This window comes from Protopterus annectens, chromosome 8.part1 (genome assembly GCF_019279795.1).
Source record: "Protopterus annectens isolate FY-2018-M chromosome 8.part1, PAN1.0, whole genome shotgun sequence".
In the NCBI taxonomy this organism is placed as follows: domain Eukaryota; kingdom Metazoa; phylum Chordata; order Ceratodontiformes; family Protopteridae; genus Protopterus; species Protopterus annectens.
In genome coordinates this window covers 263619977-263642394 of record NC_056742.1, presented here as the reverse complement: position 1 = coordinate 263642394, position 22418 = coordinate 263619977, and the positions used below count along the sequence as shown (strand labels likewise).

At 44.6% G+C, this 22418-nt stretch overlaps 1 protein-coding gene across 2 annotated transcripts in view; it reads left to right on the top strand.

Moving 5' to 3' along the window:
• FANCA (FA complementation group A) overlaps positions 1-22418 on the top strand; it is a 2214801-nt gene that overhangs the window by 791758 nt on the left and 1400625 nt on the right. For both annotated transcript variants that reach the window (XM_044081851.1, XM_044081852.1), the window contains exon 18: positions 9108-9167. In XM_044081851.1, coding sequence (XP_043937786.1) covers positions 9108-9167 — 60 coding nt within the window. The remainder of the gene's footprint in view (positions 1-9107; positions 9168-22418) is intronic.

Here is a 22418-nt window from a genome sequence, read left to right as displayed (position 1 = left end):
TGAAACATATTTTTGTTTCTCCTGTTTCCAAGTTTGAGAACTATTCTTCCGAGCCTGCCTTTGCTCGTAGATAAACTCATCCCCTCCTAAGTGTAAGAAGGGTTTTAGACGTGTTCCTCCTCCTTAGTCTACTCAAGACTCCTCCTTCCCAGAAACCTTCCTTTCAAGACAAGCCCAGTTTTATTTTACATTTGGTCTTCCCGTCTCCTCGGCCAGGTCCCCTTGTCTCTCTGCCTCTCCCTGACTCTTTCAAATTGGCATCTGATCACCTCAGGTTCTTGGGTTCTGTCCATTGTCTGTCAGGGGATATTTCATGGTTTTGAAGTATCTTCCTCCCTTTTCAGACATTCCTCAACCTCCTTGGAAGCAACTTCCTCATTTCCCAGAGATTCTACAGTTTCTTTTGGATCATGGCACCATTCAGCCTGTTCCTCCCATCCTGGTTCTGAGGGGGTTTTACTCAAGATTTTTTTTGTCCTCTGAAGAAGGGTACATGGAGACCAATTCTGGATCTTTCCTTGCTCAGCACTTTTCTGAAGATGATCTCTTTTTGTATGTTCTCCCTTCAGACATTGTTCCCTTTTTTGCTTCCTCAGGCCTTTCTGTTGTCGCTAGATCTCAAGTATGAGTACATTCACATTGACATTCATCCCCTCTTCAGGAAATGTTTACTTTCTGTGTCTGTCCCTTGCATTTTCAGATGTTCTTCGTGTTTCACTGTTGCAGTCATCACATTTGGGTTATCCCTGCCAGGGTAGCCCTCGGCTGGCCCAAATACCAGAGGCTTAGTATTTCTGCATTGGTTGCTGTCGCTTGTGGACTGGCGTCAGGTCTTCAGTCGTATAAAGTAAGACAGCTGACGCCATTACATCAGTCTTTCTTGCCATGGAGCCCGAAGCAGATGCATTTCGCATGAGTGCCGGTCGGCTGCTACCTGTGTTTTCTTCTTCAAATTGATGCTGAGGTCTTCTAAAGCTAAGTAGCCCATTGGGGATCCTTTTTTGTTGCACTAACCGATGTCAGAAAAAGTTAACAATTGTCTCACCTGTGGAAAGCAAATACCACACCGAGACTTCCACTCTTACTACGTCACTTGTTTAGGCCCAGACCACAATGTCCCCCGCTTTCGCTTTTGTGCTTTGTTCAACACCAGAACTATCCGTCGTCAGGTCCTTATTGTAGCCAGATATTTTCGTTTACAGTCTGAGTTCCGATATGGCTTTGTTAAGCCATCTGACAGCAGATCTTCTGAAAAAATGTAAAGATAGACCGAGGCAGACCGCACAGGTCCAAACTTACCGACAGCACTTCTGTTAAGCTAGTCATCAGTCCTCCAGTACTCAGTGAGGAGCTTTCGCAGACTCTGATGCCTGCTTCTGTTGATTCGCAGGCCACTACCAAGACCCTTTCAGAGTCCGGTATGCTGCAAAACTCTTCTTCGACTAAGGATCCTGCGGTCATCTCTACCTTGGATGGGTCCGGAGCCACTGAGCAGGCACCGGCTTCCGAGGAAGTCCTTCACACTACCGAATCATGACACAAACCAACATCTTCTTTCGTGACCACCATTCTTTCAGAAACGACCAAGTTTCTTTGGCCCAGGGTTCGAACCACACCCAAAAAAACAACGACCTACTCACAGGTGCCTGCTACCTTGCCTCACTCTCAAATGCTTAAAATGGCAGAAGACCTTATCATGCTGATCAGAGGGAGCCAAGCTACGCCCCTCAAAAAGGAAAGGAGATCTGTCCCCTGTAGTTTTGTCTGAACAAGAGTCAGATGAGTCTGATGCATCTGCCTATGAAGACATCCAACCCGTTTCCACTTATGAGGATTCTGATACAGAGGACTCCATTCCTTCAGCCTCTCTCCCAGAGGATTTTTCTTTTGGGGAAACCCTGCATACTTTAAGGGAGCATTTCCAATGGGAGAGTCAGGACTACCCTCAGTCTTAAAAGAGACTCATGGAATTCTTAGATCTTCCGCAACGCAGACCCTTGGCCATCCTCCCAGTCCTGGATGTTGTGGATGATGTTTTCCTTGAATCCAGCTTGACTCCTGATGCCCTACCTCCTGCTCCCAGAAAACCAGATAGGTACTATAGAGTCCCTGACTCACACAAATATATTTTTAAATATCCAACAGCTGACCCTGAGGTCATTTCTCAAGGGCCAAAAGGGATTAAAGCAACCTCTGCTAAGAATCCCACACCCTCAGACAGAGATTCCTGAGCATTGGACAAATGGGGGTAAAAAAGTATACACCTCAGCTACTCTTGCTATCAGGGCACTAAATTGTCAGTTCCATATGCTGAAATTTCAACAACGTACCCTGGAACTCCTTAAACAAAAAATGTCTTCCCTTCCTGCTTGGGCAGATGTTGTCCCTAGATCTCAAGTATGAGTACATTCACATTGCCATTCATCCCCACTTCAAGAAATGTTCACGTTTCTCTGTCTGTCCCTTGCATTTTCAGTTCTCTGCTTTGCACTTTGGCCTCTCTACTGTCCCAAGGGTATTCACCAAATTCTTCACTCCTGTCATTGTTTTTTGCAGGCTTCAAGGTATGCAGACTTTTCCCCTATCTAGACTATCTGCTTATTCAAGCTTCTTCTCCCAGCAGTCTACTATAGGATCTCCAATGTACCACTTATCTTTTACACAGTCTGGAGTGCACCATTAACCTCCAGAAATCAGTTCTGACACCTTCCCAGGATAATGTTTTCCTCTGATGCAGGCGTCAGACAGTTCCAATGCTGGCATCTCTTCCTGCCCCCAAGGCTCTATGTCTCTGCCTGTTTTCACTCTATTCTTCATCTATCCTTTGTCATGGCCAGGGAATTTTTAAGGGTCCTGGGATTTATGGCTTTCACCATTCCCATGCTCCCTCTTGTCAGGCTCCATATGAGGAAACTTCAGTAGTACCTCATAATGGTGCGGCTTCAGCATTGCCCACTCCCTGGAGTTCCCTGTTCCATTTTTTCTTTGCCTAAGGTTTGAGCTTCAATGGTGGATTCATCAGCTCTCTCAATCCAAGGCTTCCTTTTCAAGCTCCAGTTCCAACTCAGGAGCTTTTCACGGACACCTTAGGTAGTGGGATGGGATGCCTCTTGTGATCCCCTAAATGTCCATGGTCTCTGGCCTCCTCATCAGAAGTCAGACCATACCAGCATAAAAGAGATAAGGGCTCTGTTTCTGGCTCTGCAAGGTTTTCATTCCCTCTTTCATCCCAGGTGCCTCAAGATTTTCATTGAAAATACCACAGCAATGTGGTATGTCAACAAGCAAAGGGGCATGAGATCCTGTCTTTTTTGGAGACTAGCTGTTCAGGTTTGAGATCTAGCCATGCAGTATCAAGTGACTCTTCCAGCAGTTTTCATTCACTCAGAGCACAACCTCATGGCTGACTCTCTGAACAGGTCCAGAACACAAGCTCACAAAAGAATGCTTTGCAGAGATGTGTTCCTGGACATTTTCCATAGATGGGATATTCCTCAAGTAGATCATCTTGCTTCTCCTCTGAACAGGCAACTTCCCGTATTCTGTTCCAGAATCCCAAGCTCTCTGACTTGGAAAGTGGGTGCCTTGTCTTTTTCTTGGAAGGGGATATTTCTGTACCCCCTTCCTCTGTTGCTATGAGATCTGCACAAGATCAGGCAGGTCTTTCCCAAAATCTTGCTGGTGACTCCCTTTTGGCTCAAGCAATGTTGGTTCTCCCTTCTTTCTCAGCTGGCCAGGGCAATCACCACTAGTTGCCTCACTGGGTAGATCTTCTGACATAAGATAAGGGGTCTCTTATCCATCCTCACTTGTCCACTCTTCAGATGACATTGTGGGGTGATAAGGTTTTGATCCCTTTTAGGCACCACTTTTCTGAGGACATGCTTCGGGTTTTGCAGGAGGCCAGGAGGCCCACTACCAGAAAATTCAGTATGTCCTAATGGAAAAGATTTTCTGTCTGGTGCCTGTCTCGCCATCAGGATCCCCTATCAGTAAAGCTTCCTCTGTTTTTTTCTCATTTGTGTGATCTGCTCTACACTGTGTATTTATAGTCTTCAGTTAAAACTCACCTGTCAGCAATTTTTTTCTGCCCTTGAGTCCACCTCTGGCCTGTAGGTTTGAGGTCAAGCAATTCCTTAAAAGGTGCCTTTCCTATCAGGGCTCCCTGTTAGCCCATTCTGCCTTCTTGGGACCTCAGTTTTGTACATGAAAATTTGATACAGGCTCCTTTTGAACCTGCTATTATAGCTTCCTTACACCATTGTATTTGGAAGTGTTCTCTGGGCTCTTACTTCAGCCAAGAGAGTGTCTGAACTTCAAGCCCTCATGGCTATCCCTCCTTTTTCAGTTTTTCATAGACACAAGTGCCTTTTCATACTAATCCTTCTTTCGTGCCCAAGGTGGTCAGTGAGTTGTCCCATAATCAGTCTAGTCATCTTCCTCCTTTTTTCCTTCTTTGCTGTCTGCCAGTGAGAAGGTTTTTCACACCTTGGATTTGCAAATCTGAGGAGCTTTTTGTTTCTTTTTGTCCCAGGACTTTGGGTTTGACTGTTTCTAAGCAAACCATCTCTTCTTGGATTTCTAAAGCCATTTCCTTCTATTTTTCTTTCATGGCAAATGTCTCTCCTCATCTGTAAAGGCACATTCTGCTGGGGCAGTTGCCTCTTCTGATTCCTTTTTCAATGCTCTGGATACCAGTTCTATCCTTGAGGCTGCTACTTGGTCCTCTTTTCACACTTTTACTAAACATTACAAGTCGGATGTTATGTCTGGGGTCAGAACAGGTTTTGCCTAGGCTATTCCGCATGGCTTTGTAGAGGGTTCGTCTGTGCCCTGTTTTGCCAGGCTTCCTCTTGAGCTGTTGTACTGTGAAAAACACTGCAGCAGTGATATGGAAAGACATAGTACAGTTGTGTAAAACCTTACCATAAGAGTAGATGCTCTCCTCTTCACTGTTTGCAGTATTCGCTCCTTCCCTACTTTCCCCTTCCTCCTCTGTCCTGCCTCTTGTTGTGGGTTCTATTGCCCTCCTGGTTGAGGGTTCCCTTCTCCCTTCTTCCATCTTTATCTTTGATTCTGGATGCACACGTTCCTCATTGTCCACGAGGGTAGTCTTTTCCTCCTGGGTTTATTTCAGTTCTGTGTGTTTGCAACTGTGAGTCACCTTTATGGCCTGCCTTCTTTGGGGAGCATAATTGTGTGTCATATGGCAACTATAAGAGCTGAAGGCTTTGTTATACTGGTCAGATATTGGGCAGTTCTTGGCAGGAGATCCCTTAGGTGAAGAATACTGCTAAAGTGAACAGGACGTCAACTGTTATGGTAGGATTTTACACAATTGTGCTTTCACATTTTTTGGGCAAGATTTCCTATAAAGTGTTTCGGCTTTCTCCGGTGACAGGATTATTTACCAAAGTGCTGATTACCTAGATACTGTCTTTTAATAGCTGTTTTGTGGGACTTCCTGTAGCATCTCACCTTTTTATTCTCCTTTGTTTGTACTCCATGAAACTGACCATAAACTACCGCATCCCACATCCACGCTGGGTCTGCCAGCCTCTCTATTTCTCCCATGGACTTTCTCCAAAGTATTTGAGGCTGGTTGTGCAACCCAAGAGCGTCCTGGAGGTTCTTGTCCATGACTGTCAACCTGGGGTTTGGTTGTATTCCACTACTCCCCTTCCCTAATACAGTCCCATGGTTTTGTCAGAGTGGAGAGTGTGTAGTGGGGTCTGCAGCATATCTTCCCACCATAGTAGCAGCTCAGCCATGTTCACCACGCTTTTCCCATCCTTGGACTGTGCACTCCAGCATAACGTCCTCAGTCTCGACCAAGGATTACCACAGGGAATGCCCACATAACTTACCTCCATCTTTTCCTGCCACTTTGTTAGTTGCTTGAGCCTTTAATCTGATGCAGATTGGCCAGGCCATTGTCAGGGCTTTATCCCTCTATGCCATTGGAGCAGCTGGGAGTGACCGTAAAATAGAGAAATTCTCTCTGAACCCATCTGAGAGAGGACAGCACTGGACACATTCTAAAGTACTTCATTCCAGCCCATGCAAATGTCCCAGGAAGTCATGGAGTTGATGGATTGGTTGAGAACACAGTACAGGGGACAGGTCTGGATCCTGCTGTAACTTCTGAGCTTAAGTGTCACTCACATGCCCTGAGGATGTGAGTTTTGCAGTGGAGTGAGAGAGATCTGTGGATACAAACCTTCCACATACCTACAGATATTTTTCTCGTCTCATACTAGAGAACCCCTGCTAGTCCATCGTTGGACACTTTTTTGCAGCCAAATCTAAAAACAGGTCCTGTAAGATAGGTCTTTTTCTGATAAGATGGGGAACTCACCTTGTTTTTTTTATGGTTCAGAAGTTTTGGCCCCTTTCTGCCAAGAGGAGGGACTCCCTATTAACCATTTAGATCTGTAAGGGGTCTTCCTACCTTTGAAGGCTTTGGAAACAAAACTGGGACTAAGGACTTTTTTATTCAGACAGAAGAACAGTCTGAAATTTGGTGCCTAAACAAGCAAGGAGACATCTCTTTGCTCCTACTATGTAAAGAGGTGGTGCATGTTTGATTTTGATCATATTAGTAGGGGAATCATTCACCCAGTGTGTCACATCCTCCAGGAAGTGAATAAGGTAATAGACTCTCTAAGACACTCATTCAGCCCTCTACTGAAGCAATATTTGATTCACATCTTTGAAAGTAGAGCATTGTGCAGATAAGCCTTTTCTTAAATCAGGAAAAATGTAGTTCTCCCCTGTTCTATTTAGTCATACAAGGTGTGAAGGAAGGGTTGTGATGGAATCATTTTCTGTCTCATTGTACAAGAGATTACTGTGTACCATTCCTGCTGATTGATTCAAAGTAAGGGAAAAAAAATTAAGGCTGATTTTCATTGCCTCACGGTAGCCATGAAGTTACTGGTTCTGGAGTGGCAACGACTGCACTCTGGGGATGTACTTCCTGACTTAGACCCTTCAGTCGTGCTGGAATTTTCAATTGGATGCCAGAAATGATTGAGCCTGTTAGAAAGGCTTCCAGTCAGCAGTCTATCTACCCAAGTAAAAACAGCTCTTGACAGAATTGTGTGTTATACTCACTTAGTCTTGTGCAAGTTATCCTTAACTGTATTGTACATCTGTAAGTATTGTTTCCTAGTTATTCCTTAGTCATTGTATATGTGCCATTTATTTTGGTTTGTCATAATCTTGTGGAGGGTAGGACTGTATCCCAGCACTGACAAATCAAACAGCTCCTCGGATAAGTTCAGGATATCCACTTACCTGTGAATTAATTTCTTAACTTCGTTATTAATATTCTTACTGCCACCTGATTGAATCCATTAGTTCAGAGATATTTAAATTAGTATCTTAAGAGGATGCCTTTTCTGTGACCATCACCACTGTTTTAGATGGTCTAGGCAGTGTTAATATGTTTGTGCTTTTGTGAAAAATCAGTACATATTATGATAGACCTAGTTTAGCTCTGTGTGTGTGTGTGTGTGTGTGTGTGTGTGTGTGTGTGTGTGTGTGTGTGTGTGTGTATATATATATGAAATCAGTTTCACAGATTTTTATACATGGACACACAGTACTGGCAGGCATATCCAAAAATCATAGCAGAAAAAGCAATTAACATATCATAGCAGAAAAAGCAATTAACATATCATTATCTTTCAAAAATTAGGCCTAAAATGCATCACAAAATGTAGCAGCCTGCTCTCGGCCCCACATAGTCTAAAACCAGATGTACACATATGCGTGCACTGAAGGTCACTGTAGCTTGTTTGGGGGATGGGAACAGTGTGATCATTATTTTTAACTTTCCTCACAGCAAAACCTCAGAGATTTGCACAAAGGTCATTATAGCAATTCGAATACATTGCTGGGATCATTTTTTTCTATCACTTTCCATACAAATTAACATCAGATATGTCTGTATGCAGGTAGTTAACTTTTGGGGATGGGGCAAGAAAACAACAGGAACAGCTTGAAATATATCACTGTGTTCTATTCTTTCACTTTTGTCCTAGTCTAACATCAGAAGAATGCACAGAAGGTGACTTGTTTTTTGGGGGTTGGGGTAAGGAGGCATGCTATGTAGTTGCATTGCACCATCAGCTTGAAATATGACTGTGGCATTCGTTCCTTCACTTTTATCTCAATCTAACATGTAAGAGATGCACATATGGTGGCTATCTTTTCTTTTTGAAGGTAAGGGAGGCAGGCATTATTTACAGATATGCTTTAAGCCTCACAAGCATTTTTCTTATTGAGAACTGATCTTTTGTCAGCTTTGAACCCTTGACATTTACACAGTGTATTTTAACTGTGAAAGAAAATAGTAAGACTGAACGCCTTTCCTTAGTCATGATTTTTGAATCACAAGGTTAGAGGGAGTTCTAAAATGCACCTCAGAGTACGTAGAACTCCATGGCTTCTGTCTTTATTCATTTCTTTCCTCCATGGTTAATACAGCAAGGTGTTGATTAGTTAGGATGAGTTAAAAGAATGCAGGAAAAAAGATGAGCAAAACAGCGTGTGAAAAAATAAGAACAAAGTAATTTGGATAATGTTGGGGAGAATGGAGCATGGGAGGGGGGGCAGGAGGTAGTGAACACTATAAAGGAGGGACGGCCTTGGGGGCATCATGGAGGCTTCATTTCACCTGTGACCAACCACCATGCAAAGAGGTCCTTTTTCAGGTTTAATACCTGAAGTTACCTGTTTTGATTTTGTGACAGATCCTACCACATTTTATCCTCCTTGTCAGAGCTTTTGCCTAGCTCAGTGTGGGAAAGAACTAGGTATTGGATGAATTTTTCTTTTGTATCACACATGACTGTTTCTGCTGTGGAATATAATGGAGAGTGTGAGTTCACTGAGTAGCTCCCAAGCTAGGACATTATTAATTGCTGACTTGAGAGCTCTTGCGGATGTAGCATTTAGGCCTGCGTTGTTTTGAAGCTATGCTTTCTAAATTTGTAAACTATATATTGCCAACTCAGGAACTGCTAACTAATTTAAAATTGTTTAGTTTAGATAATCTTTCTATATCCAAAGTCAGTAACCTTTTTACTTCTTGCCTGTAGGTGGCCATAGAAGACATGGGATTGTATGAAGATCTGTCTGCATCACAAGGACCACAGCAGGTACTTAAAAATTAAATATGAAAGAGTAGTTTCATTTATTACTTGTGCATGGCTAAAAAAATAATGAGAAGGGATAAAACAAGAAATGCTAAACCTTTATTTAGGCATATGACTTTGTTGTCAGTTTTGGAAAGTGAAGTGCATGTTCATTCTGAATCTAATTTAACTAAATACTTATGTAGTCCTATTAAATATAAACTTGAACTGGGTTTTAAATTCTGTTTTTCGTTTTGGTACAGTATGCACACATGAGTATCACGAGTATTGGGATGAAATGGCTAGGCTTAAAATGATCTCTGGTTCTATAGCCTAGTAATCTCCTATGACAAGCTGTGCTGACCTTTGAGCAGAACTAATAATTTGGCTGCTCTCTCTCAATATTCTTTCTGTGTGAGTTCACACACAAGCAGAAACAAGCTTATTTCAAACAGTGGTCTGTGAATGAAAGAAGCATTATATCTGTGCCGCACTCAAACGTGTATTGTAATTTTAAAATAACTGAAACAATGTATACCCAAATGTTATACTTTTCCTGGAAAGGCTTTGAGTCCAAAAAATATATACATTTAATTTAATTTCAGGTAGAAATAATGAGCTATAGCTGTTATTTCAGATGTTAACTGTAGAAATGAAGATTTATGCTTTTTAAATGAATACTAATTAAGGGGCGTGCATATATCTCCTAACTGCAGAGGAGTCCGTAATCTGCTAACTGTGTTTACCAGTGCCTTTATTGCGATGATAATAAAAACATAAACTTGTACATTTTTTAGCTTAATTTTGAGAGGTCTAGCAGCCCCTGCGCCACTTGTAAACAAATGTTTGTAATATTTTGACATCTTTTTCAGTAGTGATTAATTTTTTAATGCATATTTACATACTCCAGTAACAGACTAGTGAAGAGGATGACATAGCATCATGACCTCAACAGGAGGGAAAATGCAAAATATATTTGTTGTAATAGGGTGGGACAGTGGCACAGTGGATAGGGTTGTCTTCTCACAGCAAGAGGTTTTCTGGGTGCTACGGTTTCCTCTCACATTCCAAAGACATGCATTAGGTGGATTGGACACGCTAAATTGGCTGTAGGTGTGAGTGTACATGCTGGTGTGTGGTGTGGAAGAGCTTCAGCGGCTAGAGCTAGCCACCTGGAGGTGTAAACTTTTGCTGTAGATGGTCACTGTTGAAGTGACACCTTGACCCAATGTGCCAAAAATGAGAAAAAGTGGGATGTGGATGGATGGATGGATTTGTAATAATGTATGGTGTCTGTAGGTAGCTCCAGGCTGAAAAAGAACGCATTTTGCTAGCTTGGTTTAAGACAAGAGAATAGACGTATAAAGGGCATTAATGCTGTAGGAAAGGTAGTTTTGCCCTTTGTGAAGGGTGTTGACCCAGTAGGAAGGATGTGTTCCCCTTGCCTCTGTGTCAGACACCTGCACTTTGTTAAAGGAGGGACTTGTGAAAAGAGCAGCCATCTGAAGGTGGTGGCCCAAAAAATGGATGAATCTCATCTGGAAAAGTGGTTGTGTCCCAAGGATGGGGCTTCTGGGATGTTTGCAGTTCCCAGAACACTAAAGGATAGAAGGTATATCAGAAGGTCATAATTACCTCATGAGACCTGAGAGTGTGAGGGAATCAAAACTCGTAACATAGGAAGTAAGATAGCTACAGAACGATCAGGTGCAGAAAAAAAATAAAAGCTTCTAAATATGAAGGTAGTTACAGCCCAGTCAGGCAGAGAAGCATTCAACTAACTCAAGAATGTTATGCTACTCAGAACATAAACGTCAGGATTTTAAATAAGGGTCATATTAGGAAACAACACATGAGGGTGGTGGCAAAATCTCTAGAGGATACTGCATGCAAGAAAAATAACAGAGAGAGGACATTTAGCTGTAGTGGGTTGTCAGACATTTTAAGTGTTCTGGCTTTGTTTTGCATACTTTGCAGTAGCAATATTAGTTTCCATAGTGGTAACTGTTGCATGTGTTTTCTTTGGAATTATTTCCTAGCTGCAGCTGTCAAGACAGAGCTTCTGTTGGCATTCTGAAGCATATTTTTCTGTGAAACTCTGTCTCCAGCACGATGTCAGGTTTTAGGCTTGAGTAGAGCTGGAAATTATTGAAAGTGTGGTAGGCAGTATTCTGAGCCTTGCTCTTGGTGTTTCACTATTTTGCACAGCAGTGGTGAATTGCATATGTGAGTTGTACTGCCAAGTAAGCCCCATACTTGCTGGAGTTCATCTTTTAAAAAAAATGCATGAATGGTGTGTGTTGAATTTCAATGGCACCACTCAGATCTGCTTTGAGTTTACAGCACAATGGCATAAATATACAGAACCAACTGATGTTGCCAACATCCTGGCAGATGGGTTCAGTGCTAACTTTACCCCCCTCTCACCCCGTAAAGGGCACATCTCTATACCGGAAGAATGCAAAGTTCCTGTAATCATGGCTGCACAGGTAAAAACCTCACACTCCAAAGCCAAGAACACAGCATCCGTGGGACCTGACAACATCCCAGGCTGCCTTCTCCACAAACTGCAGAATGAACTGGCACCCCACCCGAGTACCATGTTCAGTCATAACCTCACCTCAGGCTTTGTGCCCATTGAATGGCGCACCGCGACAGTTATCCCACTCCACAAAGGGCGGGAGCCTTGACAGATCCCAGGAACTACCGCCCCATTAGCCTGACGAGCCTGGTCTGCAAGGCCATGGAACGTATCATCATGGAACTCATAAACAAAGACATTGGAGATCTCCAAACTCTGGACCCCACAGAGTTCGGGTTTGTAAAAGGCAGATCATGTTTCCTAAACCTGATAGACTTCTTTGAAGCAGTCACCAAAGCCATAGATGAGGGTAAGGTGGTTCACGCAGCCTATCTAGACCTCACCAAGGCATTCAACACCATCCCCCACTCAGGAATTATAGATAAACTCACTAAACTAGCTATAAATCCTTATGTCACTAGATGGGTTGCCAACTGGCTTACTGACAGAACCCACACTGTGAAAGTAGAAGACTCCAAATCAGACTTCAGTCCAGTGACAAGTGGAGTACCACAGGGTTCAGTCCTGGGTCCTCTCCTGTTTGGTATCTACTTCTCTGAAGTACAGGCTAACACAGAAGGTCTTTGGCTAACTAAGTTCACAGATGACTGCAGACTAGGAGCCACAATAGAAACTCCTAATGATATGGACATCCTACAAAAGGGCCTCACTGAGACAGATGCCTGGTGTCAAAGCCATGGCCTCAAGCTCAGTGCCAAAAAGTGCATTGTCATCCCCTTTGGTAAAACTTCTGTACCCATGAACTACCACATAGGCGGTAGTCTACTTCATACCGAAAGTGTGATAAGAGACCTTGGGACACAGGTGGACAGTAATCTCTCCTTTGGTAATCACATCACCACAGTGGTCAAGAAATCCTTCTACGTGGCACACCTCATCACAAAAGGTTTCTCATCCAGAAAAAAAGAGGTCATTGTTCCCCTCTACTCATCGCTCATTAGACCCATTATAGAGAACAACGACCCTTTTGGTATGTACCTCACAAGACATCTACAACAACTGAAAAGGCCGCAGAAATACCTCACAAAGAGGATTACTGGCCTCAAACAGATGCACTATGCAGACTGTCTCAAAAAACTCCAGCTTTACTCCGTCGCATGTTGCCTACTCAGAGGCAATCTCTGCCTAACATACAAAGGTATGTCAAACCCAGAGCTGTTGGACATGCTCCACTTAAAGAAATTCCAATCCCTCTGAGCTACACACTCTAGGGACCTAAACCTTGTCAATACAATAAACAGAACATGCTGGAGGGATAAATTCCTGTCCCAGAGACTTCCCATACTCTGGAACAGACTACCTATCTATGTCAAACAGAGCTCCTCATTAGCACTCTTCAAGAAAAATCTTGATGATTGGATGGGTAATATGAAATTCACTCCGGGGATCACTTCTGTGGCTCTGCTTGATAGGGGCACAGGAAAATAATTTTCTTGGGTGGTGAAAGCCAAGGTACCTTTTTGGCTAGGCTTGTATAGGCCCTAGGGCCAATAGCCTAGTACCTACCTATGAACCTATTATGGAGGAAGCCACACAACCTCATCTTTGTCATCTGAACTTCATGCTGAACTCAGATAAGCATCATCTTGCATATCACTGCTATTGCTAGCAAAAAAAAAACCCTCATTCCTCAGAATCATTTTCATGCATTGAAATGCCAGCTTTAGTGAAATGCCTTACATGACATCAAAGATCAGAAGGCACTCCCCATAGAATTACAATGAGGTGGAGCATTGCAAAATGAAAAACAGAAAAAAGGACAAAAATGATAGCAAAGCATGAAACAATTATGGTATAGCCACAGAGGGACCAAATGTAGCATTAAAATAACCATTAAGGTAAGAATAGCAAGAAATCACTTTAAGGCTTAACTGGAATCTATGATTATGTAATGCAAGTCATACAGAAAATTACTTAAAATATCTTGGTTTTCTGTGATACTTCATGTAAATGAGCATATCTGGGAGGTTGAAAAGCTTAATAATGCACATGAATAGTCTCATTCTGTGAGGGCTGAAGAAAGGAAACTGATGTGGGTGTGGTTTAAGTGTTTGTGAGCAAAATAGTGCAGTGTTTGTGTGAGCTGAAAGTGTGACATATATATATGTATGTATGTAGAGTAATGACGCCTATGTATGAATGTATTTCAGTTATGTGTAATATGTTTAGCCACAAGTTGGCAGTGTTTTCTCATGGACACTTATGGCATTATCTCAGTCACCAACAAACACCATACAAATAAATTATGCTGCAAGGTATCAATGAAGGCTGTCCTCCTTGTTAACATACACAATTCCAAACGCTTTCTAGTAGTAATCCAAAAATCGATGGCCAAGTTGCATCCAAAAAGAATTTATTAATCCAAAACAAAAAGAACAGAACAGATTTGGCGCTTTCATCTCCTAATGCAGAGACTTCATCAGAATCATCGATTCTAAATCAGTGTATCTCTGTTTTGACTGTAGTCAGGCTGTAAGCATCTATTTGTTTTGCCCAGAAGAAGCTTTTCTAACAGGTTATGGGCCCAGATACCCTAGGGACCCTGGCACCCAGAGACAGCTACAGCAAATAAGTTCAAGATGCAGTGACAGATAAAGTAAGGAGAAAAACAGTAAAGATCCCTACCAACACTACTTCAGTAAAGCTTTCAGTAGCGAATCTGACGAACCAGAACTACCAGTCTTGTATATTGAAGATGAGGATTCTTCTAATAAGAGAAGGTACATGAAAATGTGTAAATGAAGTCAGACCTGCAGAACCCATGGATGAGTGGATAGAAAAAGATCAAAAAGCTCAGAACACGATCTCCTTTTGCATAGATGATCAAATTATACATATATGCAACTGTGAAATGTGGGAGGAACTGCAAAAGAAATAATTAATCTCAGCAATAAACTCTAATTAGAAAACTATATCAGAGCAAGTTGATGAAAGACCAGGATATGCAGGATTACATAAGGCACATCTTACAAATGGTTGAAAGGATGAGAGGTACTGGGGAGGATATAAAAGAATTTCACATTACAGCACATTTACTTAGTGGTCTACCTGAAAGTTATGAGACACTTGTTACAGCGCTTGATGCAGGTCCAGATGATGAACTGTATGTTAAAGGTAAGCTTGGGGATGAAAATATGTGCAAGACAGAAAACATGTCCAGTATGTTTGTGTGTAACAAAAAAAAAAAAGTCACCTAAAGGCAGATTGCGTAATCTGGAAGGCTAGAATGCAAAGACAAGCTAAATCACAAGTTAAGAATGTTAAGGAAAAGCAGACGTCACTTCAGGGACTGAGTGTACATTTCAGTCCAAATGGGGTGCCTTATCTGTGCAGGCATGGTGTGTTGACTCGAGCTAGAGGTCATATGACCAATGACAGAAATTTCTTCACTCAGTGAGATCAAAACAAAAAAAAATCATCACAGCTAATGTACAGGTAATAAAATCAGAAGGAATCTGAGATGGTTTTATTTACTGTCCTATATCTCAGAATATCACCAGAAAGATTTAAGTGAGAAATGTTCTGTATGTGCCTGATCTTGAAAGTAACCTATTGACAATGAAGATTACAAACCAAGGCAAGGTAGTGACTTTCCAAGGTGACAGTTATAACAAAAGGGGCCTGCTTATTCGCAAAGGCCAAAATCAGAGATGGACCGTATCAGTTGAACTGCAGTGATATGGTTAATACAACCAGAGAGGAAAAGCATTCAAACTACATTCACACTTGGTAGAGATGTCTTGAGCACAGAAGTCATGACACAAGAAAAAAAAAAATAGAGTGTGAAGTCCCTCCTCTGGGCCAGTAATCAAGGTGCCTTAATCCTCATCACTGACACCGGTGGGGAACTTTCACTTGTAACAAAAATGGGTACCCACAGTATTTTCAGATACAGCTCTCTGCACCAAGCACAATTTCCTTTAACAGCACACAGGCAGTACACTCAGTCCTGGGTCTGTGTTTTCCTCTCCAGGCCCCAAATAAGACTTCACCTTTCTCTCTGCAGAAACCAGTGCTCTCTCTGTCCATGTTCCAAGTAGCTGGCGCACGCACACACCTTTGAGATCTGATTTTCACACACACACACACACACACACACACACACACACACACACATATACCTGGGAAAGGCTGGCACAGATTTGTTTACCTGCTATGCCCCCTCTGCCCAAACTATAAAATCTGAAGTAGTTAACTTCATTTGCTCAGCAACCTGTGGGTATAGGATCCGATTCGGATCCAAGCCGGCAGCTTTCCAAGCTAAAGGATCCGAGCTCCAAGCTCCTCCCCCTACCCATAATGCCCTACCATCTCCCTCTAACCCTCAGATCTCATTTGCCACGGCTTCTGTAAGCTTCTTAGAACGAGCTCCGAGCATGGTACTGTGAGTTTAGCATTAAAAATTTAATTTTCTGTCAAACTTTCTCTGACTTTGTGTGTGTGAACTCCCTCTTATCTTCCTAGCCTTTCTGGGTAGTTTCTTAAACTTTTTTGGTTAAGTTAGATTTATTCCCCTCCCCCCTCTGCATGTGTGAAGGTGTGTGCTTGTGGGCCTATTTTTCTTTTATGTAATGGCTGAAGGCCCTAAAGCTATTTTCTCTAAATGTACTGAGTGTGGCCATAAGCTGTCCCCAGTGGATGGCCACACTCTGTGCGTCCTGTGCCTGGGGGTTGATCACCTCTCCTCGGGCTGCACTATTTGTGCAGCCTTCAACCCCAGGGCTTTGAAGGATAGGAGGACGAAGCTTATTCTGGTGGGCCTTTTGCCCCCAGATTCTGCTTCATCCTCCTCTGTGGTGCCAGCCGCGGCTGCCCCACCTGCCGCTCCTGATCCCCTGGCTGGGACTCAACCTTCCTCGCTGGCCCAGGAGGAAAGGGACGGCAAAAAGAAGGACAAAAAGATAGGGAGAGAGAAAGAAAGGCATCGCAGCCACAAGAGGCGGTCCGAGTCGACCCCTTCGGCTCCGCCGTCTAAACAGCTTGCCTTTCCCCTTAAGGTCTCCTGGCCTTCCCCCTCCCGGCTCCGTTCTCCACGTTTCTCCCCGGAGCCGGAGGAGGAGACTCAGTCACCTTCAAGGTCATCTAGGCAGCCTTCACGGCTGGCTTCGGTGGCCTCATCTAGATCTACCAGAAGTTTATTGGACGCAGACATGAACCGGATGATGCGTTGATTTCTCCAGGCCCAGCTGCAGATGAGAGTGCTCCTGCCTCCCCCCCCCTCTGGGGGGGGAGCTCGACACCTTTTTTCTCCCCCATTGCTCTTTCTCCGACCTGCTATCGGGGTTCGGAGCTGACGGATCCGACTAGCTTCGTAGCCGGGGTGGGGTCGGCATCAACAGCCTTTCCTACTTCGGCACCGACTGTACCCTCGAGTCTGTCGGATCCATTTTCGGATCCGAGCTCTCGGGGCCGTGAGTTGAGCTTAGGATCCGGAGGGTTAAGCAGGCCTTCAGCTCCGTTAAGGTCGGGGCACACTACCCTTTCGGATCCGATCGGGTCACCTTTGGTGCCGGTCTGCACATCGGATCCGAGGGGACTGCTTTCGGATCCAAGGGAAAGCAGTTCCCCCTCAGTATTCGACGTCGTGGAGTGGGTCCTTTCGAGGGATTCGAGGCTCCAGGCTCTTGCTACAGATCCACCCACCATTCCCACTCAGACGGGCCTGTCTTCCATCATCCGGCCCCAGAGATAGCCTGCGCCTATGTCCCAGATTGTTCCCGTAGAGGAACAGGACATTGTTGGTGAAGCCTCTTTGGACAGCCCCCCTGAGGAGGTCCCTCACAAACAAAAGTGCAAGAGGAGGCACTTGGACTCACCTGAGTCCCTCACGGAGGACACGGACTTAGAGGAAGGGGAAGGTTCTCCAAGGTCACTCCCTGAAGACGTCTCCTTTGGATACATTATGGAAATGTTACGCATTAGAGAGGGGGTGGTGTGCCCAAAAACCTTCCTCGGATGAGTCTGTGTTTCTGGAGGCGTTTGACGCAGGCCCATCTACCTCTTGGGTGTCCCCTCCCACCGACTCCTTGGTAGACCTCATAACTACCAGGGCATGGAAGGAGCCGGACACTGTCGAGCCAATACCCAAGAGACCGGACAGGATCCTCAGCGCTCCCACGGACAGGACAGTTTGGAGCAAGGGTGCCCCAGTGGATGCCATGGTGGTGGCGGCTGCTACTAAAAAGGAATTAGCACAGGAGAGTTCCTCAGTGCATCCTCCAGACAAGGAGTCTCGGATGATGGACCGCCTTGGAAAGCGGATGTTCTCTTCAGCGACCTTCTCTGTAAGGTCACTGAATTATATGGCACATGTGATTCGGCTCCAGCGGGACCTGATTAAAGAGTACGCTGGGTCACCCCCAGAGTCCATGTCGGCCGAGGACAAGCGAACCTTCTCGGCTCGAATGGCCACTCTCAAGTCAATTGCCAACATATCTATGCGGCTTCTCTCCCATGCTATGGAGGGAGCGGCTAGAGCTAGCGGAATGGGTGCCGTCTTACGTAGACAGGCCTGGCTCCGTCTCTGCAATTTTGCAGAACCCTTCAAGGCGTCCTTCACGAACGCCCCTTTTGACGGTTGTACGCTCTTCGGCAAAACCGTCCTCGATATGCTTCCCCAGAGCGAGAAAGACGGGAAGACGTCTGCCGTCGGGATCCGCTTCTCGGCTCCTCAGAGGTCCCTACTCCAGGAACCAAAGAGGACAAAAGAAGATGTGGTTCCGGAAAGATCAACAATCCCATTTTGCTCCGGATCCCTCGTCCTTCAGAGGCAGAGGAGGACAGGGTGAATGCCGGCCCAGAGGCAGAGGGGGTCCGAAGAATTTTGGGTCGAGAGAACCCTTTTCGGATCGACCCACGCAGCAGCCCTGAGGGGTTGCCTGACTGCTCCTCTCTGGAGGCAGTCAGGGGGCGCTTCTCGGAACACCTAGCAAATTGGGAGTCCATTACGACAGATCGCTGGGTGCTCCAAATCATATCCAGAGGCTATTCAATCCCTTTCCTAACTTACCCTCCCCGATGTTCCACCCTATCAGATGGAGGCAGCAGCATCAGAAATTCGAGGGCTGCTAAGAAAAAGAGCTATCCAGCGCGTCCCCCCGAGCAATCCGGATCAGGCTTTTACTCCAGGTTCTTTTTGGTGCCAAAAAAGACGGGGGACTTACGACCCATTCTCGACCTGTCCACACTAAACCTGTCAGTCGTCAAAGAAAAATTCCGGATGGTCACTATTCAATCCATTCTCCCACTTTTGCAGGAGAACGACTGGATGTGCTTGATAGACCTCAAGGATGCATACTACCACATTCTTATGGACAGACTATCCAGAAGGTTCCTCCGCTTTCGGCTGGGAGCCAGCCATTATCAGTTCAGGGTCCTACCCTTCGGTCTCACCACAGCCCCCACGGTGTTCATCAAGGTCATGGCAGTTGTAGGGGCCCACCTGAGGCTTCAGGGAATACAGGTCTTTCCGTACCTGGACGACTGGCTCGTAACCACCCCCACCAGGCATCAACTCTGCTCAGGCAGGGACTACTACTTGCATCTAGCCCACCACCTAAGGATCACGATCAACCACAAGAAATCCTCCCTTCAACCTACTCAAATTTTGAAATTCATACGGGCCAGGATAGACACTACACAATCCAGAGTCTTTCTGACAGCGGACAGACTTCGCAGTCTAAGCCTCTAGTCCTGAGGGCCCTGGGATCCATGGCAGCGGCCATCAATCTGTCACCTTTCGTTCGCCTGAAGATGAGAATCCTTCAATGGACATTGCAAGTTCAATGGTCCATTCTTTTTCACCCCCTGTCTACACCTATTCCCCTCAGCAGGATTTGCAGGGAGTCGCTTCTTTGGTGGCTCCGCTCCAGAGATCTCCGAGAAGGCCGCCCCTTTGTTATACCCCCTCCCCAAGTCACAGTGACCACGGACGCATCTCTCTTTGGGTGGGGGGGGGCATTGCATGGGCAGATCCATCCAAGGCATGTGGACTTTCACAGAGACCTCACTGCATATCAATGTCCTGGAGATGAGGGCAGTGCTTCTAGCGTTGCAGCTCTCCATCCCCTTCTCCCTCCAGAAACTATTGCAATTCAAACAGACAACATGTCGGTAGTCTGGTACATAAACAAACAGGGGGGAATCAGATCTTATCCACTTTGCAGGGAGGCAATGAGAGTATGGGAATGGGCGATATCCACCAACCGCTTTCTCATAGCAACGCACATTCCGGGTCGGTCAAACATCTTGGCGGACAGGTTGAGTCGAACGATCCTTTCACCTTACGAGTGGTCTCTGAACCCAGCAGTAGCGAAACAAATCTTACTCGAATGGGGTCAACCTTGCTGCGATCTCTTCGCCTTCGAACACAAAGTGCAGCGAGTTCTTCGCTCTGATTCCCCCACCAGGGGGAAGCCCCTAGAGACGCTCTACTTCATGCTTGGCCATCTGGTTTTCTGTATGCTTATCCTCCTCTTCCATTGATGACAAAATTCTTGCAGAAAGCTTGTCGGTTGGGGAGCAGAGTTATCCTCATAGCCCCATTCTGGCCTCGTCAAACCTGGTTCCCTTACCTACGGTCTCATCTAGCACATCCTCCCTGGATCTTAGATCCCAATCTGGATCTGATCACTCATCCTTTAGGATTGAAGACCCCCGACCTGGACTACCTCAAGATCTCAGCGTGGTTGATCCAGTTCCCTTAATGGCTAGGACTCCCCGTATATCTTCCTCTGTTAAGGCCATCCTGGTGGCTGCCCATAAATAGTCTACCAGGAAAATCTACAAGAGTAAATGGAAACATTTCTCTGTCTGGGCGGAGCCTTCACGGCTCCTATCCCAGCAGTTCTAGACTTTCTTTCCCATACCTTTCATCAAGGAGCTAGTGCTTCTACTATTAAAGTTCGGTTGGCAGCTATTTCCCATTACCACGTTGGAAACAGTTCAGGGCCCCTAGCGTCCTCCAAGATTTGCAAAACATTCATGAAAGGAACCTTTTTGTTAAGACCCCCCCTATTAAAGATGCAGTGCCTCCATGGGATCTTACCCTAGTTCTTTCAAGCTCTGACTGGGCCTCCTTTCGAACCCGCGGCTTCAGTGGACTTAAAATATGTATCTTGGAAGATGGTCTTCCTGATTGCCATTACTTCTGCTAGGAGGATATCGGAGCTTCACGCTCTTTGCAGTAAGCCCCCATACATCATCTTTCATGAAAACAGGGTCTCCCTTAGGACTAATCCCTCTTTTCTGCCCAAAGTGGCTTCAGAAGCCAATATCAACCAGTCCATCAATCTACCTGTCTTCTTTCCTAATTTCCAAAACAGAGGAGTATACAGACTTCATTGTCTGGATGTTCACAGACAGTTACGTTTTTACTTAAATAGAACAGCAGATCTTCGAAAATCTGATCAACTTTTTGTTTTCTTTGCAAAATCCTGTCTGGGGAAACCAGTCACTAAAGTAACCTTAAGTAACCTTAGCTAGATGGATTTCCCAATGCATTCTCCTCGCACACAAAAGTTCTGGTTGTCCTGAGCCCCTGAGAGTGCGAGCCCATTCTACCCCGATCTATGGCTACTTCTGCTGCTTTCTGGTCAAGGATTTCTTTGGATGACATTTGCGCAGCAGCTACTTGGGCTTCCTCTCATACCTTTATCACACACTATAAATTGGATTTAATATCCAGAGGACGTGCATCTTTTGGCTCTGCAGTGCTCCAGAATATCCTTCCATAAGGACCTCCCAAGTTGCTGGTAGTTGGGGACTCTGTCCCACAGGTTACTGAGCAAATGAAGTTAACTACTTCAGATAAAGAAGTTATGTACTCACCATAACGTTCCATCTGAGTAGGTAACTTCATTTGTCTGCAACCGACCCTCCCTCCATCCCCCAGACCCTTAGTTCGTTATCAAAGGATCAGGATATGTCCTTGTTCAGTTGACATCACTGGAACATATTGTAATCCTTTCTTGGGTTATAGAATTTTCCTATTGCCTTTTTTCTGGCAAACTCGATCTGAGGGTTAGAGGGAGATGGCAGGGCATTATGGGTAGGGGAGGAGCTTGGAGCTCGGATCTTTTAGCTTGGAAAGCTGCCGGCTCGGATCCGATACCCACAGGTTGTAGACAAATGAAGTTACCTACTCAGATGGAACATTATGGTGAGTACATAACTTCTTTGTAGATTCACTGCCAACAGCCAGCTACTTTAAAGCTCTTACCATGGTACCCAATTACCGTTAGTAAAATTAATACTTATATAAATGGTAGTAGTAGCCAAGTGACAAGACGTTCAGGAGCACGAAACCCACAGTGTCACCATATAAGTGCAATTATTCTCCAAGGTTAAACTATTTTCTAAAAGACCAGCCATAATGAAAGGTATAGATATATTTAAAAATAAATGAAACAGAAAACATGAGAAATAAAAACAAACCATGTAAAAGGATAAAACCAGCTCCTTGTAAATAAGTCGTAAAGAAAAGCAAAGCCAAGGAGGCAATAAACACAGCAGGATAAAAGCAAACGAAATTTAATGGAATATGAGCACTTTTGTGTTGCTTCCACAATGCTTCTTCAGATACAAATCAATTAAAACAATCTTCCTACATCGTTTTAAAAAAACATTAAGGACCAATCAACTACGTAAAGGCATAGTCACGTGATATTTTGTCA